Genomic DNA, 9,594 nt, shown 5'->3' on the forward strand with positions numbered 1-9,594 from the left:
AAGTTTCTGCACATGTTATAAGTTAGAAATTTCTTTTATTTCCATTTTGAAGGTTAGTTAGGCCAAGAGGGTAATGATTATCCAATATAACTTAGTTTCGTTGTCTAGTGATCACATATTTCTAGTCTATGTTGGATTTTAACTTAAATAAATATAACTCAGTTTCATTGTTTAGTATTCATTTTTTAGTTATAACTCAGTTTCTGATTTCAGGTTCTTTGCTTGTTGAACAATGTTTTGCTATCTTGCTAGAGAAACTCCACCTCCGTCGCTGCATCTTTCCTTCTCTTAGGGTTTTTGATTTCTTCTTAATTCTATTTTTAAATCCTTTTTAATTGTCATAATTTGTTTTTATGATTCTGATTTTTAAATTCTGTTTTAAAAATTTTCAAGTCTTAGGGTTTTTTTAATTCTGTTTATTTCTCACAATTTATTGTCATAATTCTATTTTTAATCTATCATTTGTTACTTGCTGATTTTTGTTAAGATTATTTGCTGATGGTTCTTATTGTTTAATTTTATTGTTTTTGTTTTTGTTAATTATAATGTGATTATTTGTTAGGATTATTTGTTGATAGCTCTGATTGCTTAATTTCATTATTTTTGTTCTTGTTGATTTTAATCTGATTCTTTTAATTTGGTTGTTTTATCTTTTTGGTGGGTTAAATTTTTAAGCTTCTGTTGGCGACACGAAGATGAAGGGGTTGTGATCCTTAGAGTAAAGAAAAATTGGGAATATATGATATACATAATTTGGAGGATTGGGCAAAAGAAAAATATAATGGTGCAAATCCATACTTACACAATGCCAATGTTTTCTTTGATTTGTTAAACTTTGAACTATCTTAGTTATTCTATTGTAATATTGCAGATTATTTTTAGCTATTTTGCTACACTCTCAGCCCTCAACTCGCTCATTTTCATGATTAATTGAACTTAATTTTTACTAGATAAGTTCCACTAATTTGTCATGTACACAACACAACACACACTTCTCACATTTTTATCACATTTTTTTCTCAATTGCATCCTCTAGGATTTGAACCCTAGACCTTGAGGTGGGGAGGGGGGAGAAATGCCACTAGAGGCCAGGCTCATTGGCGAGATCTGATTCAGTTAATCACGTGTATTCCCTATTTCTTTTTATTCTGGGCCGCGTTAGGCCCATATAAAACTAACACGAAAGTAGAAAAGCCAACCCAACAACAAAGGTTTTTGAAAAAAACCAACAACTTTTCTAAAAGAATGAGACTAGAGTCCAGCTCAAAACAAAGGGTTTTTGAAAAGTGGGACCCACGAGAATCCGATAAAATGACACAGACGCTCGAACGCTATCTTATCCAGGATATCACTACAACCAGTCAAACCACCAACTTCCTCCTTCACTTCACAGTTCACACTGACCGGCCGGTAACAGAAACCAGAATATCTAAAACCCAAAAAATTATAAAGAAAAGAGAATATGGCGTTCTCAGCGTCGTTCTGGTCTTCGCTAATTCCTCCAAACAGAGGATTTCGTTTTGCTAGAGCACCTCCCGCCAATCAAAAACCGACGACCAAACAGCATCCACTCACAACTGCATTTGCCATTGACCCGCTCTCGACTGCAACCGCGGCCGAAGTAACCGGTGCAATTGACGGGACGACGATCGCCGTGATCGGCGGGGGATCGGTGGCTGCGCTGGCGGCTGTGCTGTCGCTTTCGGACCCTGAGAGGCGGCGGAAGGAGCAGGCGGAGGTGGTTGGAGGGGCGACAAGGAGGTTGTGAGGGAATACTTCAACAACACGGGATTCCAGAGGTGGAAGAAGATCTACGGTGACACGGAGGACGTGAACCGGGTTCAGTTGGACATAAGGTTGGGGCACTCGAAGACGGTGGAGAGCACGCTTATGATGTTGAAGGACGAAGGGTTGCTGGAAGGTGTGACGGTGTGTGACGCCGGTTGCGGCACCGGTTCCCTTGCGATTCCGCTGGCCAAGGAGGGTGCCATTGTTTCAGCCAGCGATATCTCCGCTGCTATGGTTGCTGAAGCTGAGAAACAGGTCACTACCACATTTCTCCTTTTCTTGCTATATGATTTAATCATAATAATGTAGTTTAGCAAAACCATTAGCAGTAGATTACTAACTAATTTTATCTACACTGTTAGTTAGCTAACCGAATCAGGTACTACGACATGCAGACATAACTGATTTTTATAGAATATGACATCAATTATCAGTTATCAACACCGGCATTAAGTAAGAGATAACTTCCATTTGCAGGCAAAAGAACAACTTGGATCAAGTGAAGATAGTGTATCCCCTGCAGCTGCGATGCCGAAATTTGTGGTGAAAGATTTGGAAAGCTTAGATGGCAAGTATGACACGGTGGTGTGCCTGGATGTTTTGATTCACTATCCGCAAAATAAGGCAGACGGCATGATTGCTCACCTTGCATCATTGGCCAGCAACCGGTTGATTCTGAGTTTTGCTCCAAAGACATTCTATTATGATCTGCTAAAGAGGATTGGAGAGTTGTTCCCCGGACCTTCAAAGGCAACAAGGGCATATCTTCATTCGGAGGCAGATGTAGAGAGGGCCTTGCAAAAGGTTGGCTGGAAGATAAGGAAGAGAGGCTTAATCACCACTCAGTTTTACTTTGCTAAGCTTGTTGAGGCTGTTCCTATTTAGTGATCCTTGGAAGGTGAGTTTTCGATGACATAATCTATTTTTGTTTAGAGGGAATTCCTTATGTAAATTGTAAGGCCTTTTTTCTTTTTAACTTTTTTTTTCTTTTTTCAGTGCCATTGTATGCTTTGAACAGCTCTCTGCATATAATTCGATTATACAATATATTTTTTCTTTTTTCTCAATAGTGTAGATGATGCTGAAATGTTCCTCTATTTTATTTTTATTTAAAAAAAAATAATCAATTGAATTTCAATTTTGAAACTAAGCCCGAGTTGATCCACTGGATCTTCCTTTGTGTAATAATGTTAACTTGCTCCAACCTTTGTTGAGGACTTAGCTTCCTTTATAATCAGTATGTGCATCATGTATCCTCTATTGTTCAAGTTTTCTCTTGCTTTAGCTTCACTTTTAGGTTTTAGCTTAGTTCCCTACTCATTTTTGTGTCACCGTGTTACGTACCAAGTTTATTAGAAATTAGGGACCTAATTGTAATTGAATGAATATGGGCTAAGGTGGGTTTTGTAACTAACTTGCCTAGCTGGAAAGTGAGTGAGAGAGAGGGAGCATTCTGTTATGAGAGAGAGGTGGGAACTATAAAGGGCTGTGGGAAGTAGTGAGAGGGCATAAAAATAGAGAGAAATAATAGGGTTAGGCATTATGAGAGAATCAGGTCTCGCAAATACCTGATGCTTTTGTCACTCAGTCCTTTTACTGCATAATACAAGCAAATACTGGGAAATTGAATGATATCTCACTGATATCACTGCATCTCCCTTGCCCTTCTACTATGTTTCATTTTTCTACCTAATCTAGATGCCAGGTTCTTACACACCGTGAGCTTATTGTAATGAATACATGAGTATAGACAAAAACTGTTGGGGAAAAAAAATAGAAAAGAAAAGTTTTACAGGTTGCTGGATATAGCTTGACTGTAAAGGAACTTAAGGGACGTTGTAAACAACAAAGTGATTAATGTAAAATGGTAATTTCTTAGATCCTTCTGGTTCTGTGCAACTGTTGCTGACTGGGTCAGAGTAAGAGAGAGAGAGAGAGGTTTGAATTGTTTAAACATTATCTTCATGTGAACAAATGATAAGAAAAGTTGTTTCCACCCAAAAATAAAAAAGGTATCATGAGAAGGAAATGCTAAGAGTTATGTTCCTTCTTAAATCTGAATATAGTCACAGCTTGTCAGCAATTTTTGATAGAGCATCTGTGAGCTTGCCAAGGGCTGCAACCAAGCTATCTGTTTGCTCCTTCTGATGTTCTCTGGCCAACTGGTAATTCATATTCTGAGCCCCAAGATGTGCTTTCAGCATGTTATTGTTCCTTCTTAGTACTCTGACAATGTTGTTGTTGAAATTTGTGGTGTGTTCACTATTACCTGGTGATAATCTCCTCTTCTTGTGCCCCTCCTGTGACACACCTTCTCTTTGAAAGCCTGAACCAACAAAGTAGGTGAGAGTCGATCCATGGACAAATATATCAGACTAAATCCCCAAGTGGTTTCTGATATTCACATCATGTACCGATTTGGTATCTAAGTTCCAATTGCACTATAGCATCTAAAATGGTTTTCTCATTATATCAAAACGATATCGCATCTGCTTTCCAAAGGGAAACACGTCATTTCCACAGATGTCCGGCGTGGCATTGGAGGGCTTTGCCTCACTCTGTTTGCTAAGTCATTGCAGGAAAGGGGTTGATAACAGTGCAATTGGAATCTCAAGAACTAAATCGATGCATGGTGTGGATCACAGGAACCACTTTGGGAATTTAATCGATATAACAACTATTGGCACTAGTAAGTTCAATCACTTTACCTGGTGGATGGTCGTAGTTCCCTTTGCAAGATGTTGGTGTTGGTTGTTTCTCTGCTATTGAGTGTGGAGAAATTAGTTTTGGTCAATAAGAGATAGGTAATCTGCGTAAGCTTTGGGCAAAAACAACTAGAATAAAGGCAATTGCCCATCAAGCAGACATAATCCCGCCAACTGATGTTTTTAACAATAATAATATATACTCCATCATGTCCTTTTTTTTATTGGAATTGAAAATTATAATTTTTTAAGTTAAATGCATACGTTTATTTTTTTTGGTGACTGAATGCATAAGTTTATGTACATGAAAAATGTTATTTATATTTAAGCTTTAGACATCTCTTTATACATTTAGTTAAAATTTCCAGCTACATTAATGTTAGAGTAAAGTGATAAATAAATTTTTGAGGATTTACACTTTGGACATCTTAGTCCTTAAAGAAATAAAAGGTACCAATGAAGTCATTTTCAATATCAGATATGGACACATTATTTTCAAATTAGCTCTTATGATCAGGATAAAAGGTCTCAATTTAAACATAACTTATCCATGTCTGCTATCGTAAAGAATTTTATTGGTATTTTTTTTAGGGATTAATTTATCCAAAGTATAATTTTTCAAGTCTTTATTCGTCACTTTACTCTTAATATTAATATTAATGGATTTGAATCCTCTAAAGTTTGAATTTCACTTTAGAGAGGAAAGTGTAATCATATAGGGATAAGTATTGTTTTGGTTCCTAATGTTGAGGGTCAGAATCGAAACCGTCCCCAACATAATTTTTGATTTAGAATCATCCTTAATATTTTTTTTTCGTATTAAAATCGTCATTTTTAATAAATTTTTTTATTTTATTACTAAGTTATCCCTATTAATAAAAAATTATAAAATTAAAAAAAAAAAAGAAAACACGCGTGGGGGCAGGGGAGAAGGGAAAAGGGGAAGGGCGCAAGGGAGTGGGGGAAGGAAAAGGGGAAAGGGAGAGGGGGAAGGAGAAGGTGGCAGGGGGGACGTCGCCGGCGAAGGGGAGCCCGATGCGAGGAGGGCGGCGCACGAAGGAGAGTGAGGGATCTGAGGCTGAGCTGGGTTCCTACCACCGCCAATCTGCCCAGTCGTCGTCACTCCGTCGCCCATGAGCTGCCAGTGGTTCTACTTAGGCTTCTGCATCTGCTTCTTCTTCTGCATCTGCTTCTTCTTCTTGCTTTGGCTTCTGCTCCTTGCTTTGGCCTCTGCTTTTTGCTTTTGCTTGAGCTTCTGCTTGAGTTTTTGCTTCTGCTTCTTGTGCTTCTGTGACTACTTCTGCTTCTACTTTTAATTCTGATTTTGATTTGTTGTTTTTGATTTTATTGTTGTTGTGTGCTGATTTGGTTGTTGAATTTGTTGAATTTATGTTAATTTGTTGATTTGTTGAATTTCCGATTCCTTGATTTGTTAAATATGTGTTGATTTCATTGATATTGTTATTCTTGATGGTGGAGGTGCTGGTGCTGATGCTGGTGCTGGTGCTGATGGAGGTAAAGGTGCAGGTGGCGGTGGGTATTTTTGTCCAAAAAAAGTTAAAAGGACGCTTTTAATATGAAAAAAAACGTTAAGGATGATTCTAAATAAAAAATTATGTTGGGGACGATTTCGATTCTGACCCTCAACCGTTAGGGACTAAAACAATACATATTCCTAATATATAATGTATTAACGGGTTTGATAATGTACGAGACATTCTTTCAAATTTGCGGTAAGAAAAATGCTAGAGGGTTAGCCAGCAATACTTACAAGCATAGGCTAAAAGTATATTATAATAGTAGAGCTGTAGAGGGTGAATAGAATTTATTATCTTTGGCTAGTTAGCCAACAATGTTTAAAAATATAGGCTAAGAGTATGTTGTTAGATTACTAAATTCAAAGAATTTAACCGATGGCTAGAAGTGCTGGCTAAAAACATTAGGTTGGCATTTGAACTTTTCTCTTGCACAAATTGTTTTTGTTTTAAATAACATAATAAGCAGCATGGTTAAAAATAAGAATTTTTGGAAATCAAAGATACTAAGACAGAAGGCCCTAAAGTTCTAATACAAGATAAACAAAACACTAAAAACAGTGAGACAGTACAACATGCATAAATAGGTAACGTCGTAATGATGCAAGTGATGTAACTAAAATGGAGATAGAGAGTCCATTGGAACAGAGAGGATACCTGAAGTAGGCAATTTGGGTAACGGTATCTTCTGTGTACTCCCCATCACCATCATCATATTCATCACCGTTTCCTTAGCACCTGCAACAGTAGGTGTTTTCAACAGCATTAGACTACTGTTATTCACCTTCCCTGTCTCTGTCGTAGAATTAGTGTTGTTCTCCTCTTCAGTGCTCCAACCCATCTCACTGTCCACAATGGTCTCATCATCCTCCATCTCGTCGTCCTCATCAACCTCGTCATGATTCTGGCGATGAGGTTGATTGCGACTGCGATGATGATCCTTCTTGCTTGCCGTCACCACACCTTCTCCTTCCCCCCGATCACCACCACCACCACTAATATTTTCTTGTTTTGGTGGGCCCTTAATAAGCGTCAATGGATACGCGGCTGCAGTGCATACCCCTCCATCAAGAACATTGTAGACTACAGAATCAAAGAACCCCGGCAACTTGTTCTCCTTTCTCTTATCATTCCTCATCATCCAAAACGATTCATTCTCATCCTTCACATTCGTTTCCCACTTCTTGATCTTCCTGAAATCAGTGAGAAGGTTCCCCCATCTTTTTCGACACTGAACAGCGCCTCTCTTAACACCTCGTTGCTGGCACAACGATGAAACCATATCCCACTTTGGATCCGTCTGAAGAACAACAAACCCAGGTGGCGATTGGTACCTGTTAATCTGTTCCCCACTCTCGACAAGTTTCTTGGACTCTATGAGAACAAGGGACTCTTGTCTTGTCCATCTTGGATGTCTTGTCGCTTTGGCTCTTGTTTCGCCTTTGGCTACAGTTTCTGTTGCTGTCGTTGGTTGTTTTGCAACGGTTACTAGTGGAACATGTTCACTACCACCACCGGAAGAACCTACGCTGATGTTGATATTCTTCTCTGAATTTGATTCCATGGCGTTTATTATGATCACGCGCACACAAGTGTTTTTTGTGGATTGAGATAAGATACAAACCATTCATATAGAAATTAGAAAATGTTTTTTTGCTTAGTAGGCAAATGAAAATTTCTCAAGGAGGATTTCATATTATTTCGTGTAGGCAACATTTTTTTCCAAAAATGGATCACAATTTTTGTGTCCCATTTTTGTGTATAGCAACAAGTATATAAAAGATATACTAAAATTAGTCACTAATATAAAATATATATTAAAATATAAAATATAGATTAAAAATAAATTAAATTATACTTATATTTACACATATACTTTGCTTTTTTATAAAACAAATAAAAGGATAGTTGACTCCAGTAATTTGTTTGGACACTTAATAATTAGCGTGATCTTCTTCCAACTAAGGATCTATTTACTTATAAGGAACCAAAAGCAGTCAAAAAACAAATTGGGGGAAGTCAATAGTGTCCTAGTTGTGAATGGGAATGTTACTCAACAAATTAAAAGAAATAACTGGAATGCACCACAGAAGGAAAAGAAATAGACTGTGGTTGAATGGAATTTATTACTCTCTGAAGATTTACAAATACATAATATTATTTGATAAAAAAAAATTTGAAACATGACTTTCTAGCATTTCTTAAGAGCCGATATATATGTACTAATTTTCTTCTTAGTTCCTATTAAAATAAATATATCTTTTGAAAAAAAAAAGTCATCTTAAGTAATGCCTCATAGTGTGTTTGGATGAGATAATTAAAGAAGGAAAAAATAATTTTTAGAGATTATTTAAAATTTTTAAACAAAATAATGTTTTGGATACTATTTTAGAAAAAAATTTGAAAATTCAAGAGATTTTAATGAAAGATTTTAGCTATATAAAATGAGAAATTTTATTTTTCTCAAAAGAAAAAGAATTTCAATTTTCTCCTCTCTTTATCTCACTTTAAACTATATTTATATGCATTAATTAACACTTGAAATTAACAAATAATAAAATCAACTATATATTTCATGAATAAAGGTAATTAACTTTCTTTTTTTAATAAAATATTTTAATAGGGTTAACCACTAAAAACGCTCCCAAATTATTCAGACGCTGACAAAAATACCCCCGAATTTTATTATCAACAAAAATGCCTTTAAATAATTTAAAAACACAACAAAAATACCCAATAGTAAATATATATTTTCAAAATTGCCTTAGAGATTGAATTTTCATGTAATTTTTTGCAAGCATGATTATAAAAATGAGACATTATTATTTTTAAAATTTGGTAATTTTTTGTTAAGTATATATTTTTTTATAATTTTTTTGTTAACAACCAATAATACTTTTAAAAAATCACAAAAAAATATATACTTAACAAAAAATCACCAAATTTTAAGAATAATAATATCTCATTTTTCTAATCATATTTGCAAAAAATCACATCAAAATTCAATCTCTAATATATTTTTTGAGAAATACATATTTAATGTTTGTTTTTTTCAAGGTTATCTAACATTAAATATGTATTTCTCAAAAAATACATTAGAGATTAAATTTTGATACAATTTTTTGCAATGATTAGAAAATGAGATATTATTATCCTTAAATTTTGGTGATTTTTCGTTAAGTATATAATTTTTTATAATTTTTTTTGTTAACAACCCATAATACTTTTAAAAAATCACAAAACAATATATACTTAGTAAAAAATTACCAAATTTTAAGAATAATAATATCTCATTTTTTTAATAATGCTTACAAAAAAATTACATCAAAATTCAATCTCTAAAGTATTTTTTGAAAATATATATTTACTGTTAGACATTTTTGTTGCGTTTTTAAATTATTTAAAGGCATTTTTGTCGATAATAAAATTCGAGTGTATTTTTGTCAGCATTTGAATAATTTGGAGGCAATTTTTTGTAGTTAACCCATTTTAATAATACAACTAATATAATTTTTTCAACTATATAAAAAATTTTAAATTTAAAAATAGTTTGATTACAGTATTTG

General features: G+C 34.9%; 1 protein-coding gene and 1 pseudogene across 2 annotated transcripts; one reads left to right on the forward strand and one right to left on the reverse strand.

Moving 5' to 3' along the window:
- Nucleotides 1–1,341: 1,341 nt before the first annotated feature.
- Nucleotides 1,342–2,855, forward strand: LOC112791003 (magnesium protoporphyrin IX methyltransferase, chloroplastic-like; annotated as a pseudogene).
- A 680-nt stretch (nt 2,856–3,535) lies between these two features.
- Nucleotides 3,536–7,730, reverse strand: LOC112791002 (trihelix transcription factor ASR3). 2 transcript variants are annotated; one of them, XM_025833655.3, is made up of 3 exons: nt 6,686–7,730; nt 4,497–4,547; nt 3,536–4,114 (listed from the first exon to the last, which is right to left on the reverse strand). In XM_025833655.3, the coding sequence occupies exons 1-3, from the start codon at nt 7,653–7,655 to the stop codon at nt 3,855–3,857; spliced, it is 1,281 nt and encodes a 426-aa protein (XP_025689440.1). In that variant the 5' UTR covers nt 7,656–7,730; the 3' UTR covers nt 3,536–3,854. The 2 variants fall into 2 exon arrangements, with proteins under 2 accessions (XP_025689440.1, XP_025689439.1); XM_025833654.3 differs by having other exon boundaries at nt 4,497–4,550.
- Nucleotides 7,731–9,594: the final 1,864 nt, after the last annotated feature.

Source organism: Arachis hypogaea, chromosome 3 (assembly GCF_003086295.3).
Source record: "Arachis hypogaea cultivar Tifrunner chromosome 3, arahy.Tifrunner.gnm2.J5K5, whole genome shotgun sequence".
Lineage (NCBI taxonomy): Eukaryota > Viridiplantae > Streptophyta > Magnoliopsida > Fabales > Fabaceae > Arachis > Arachis hypogaea.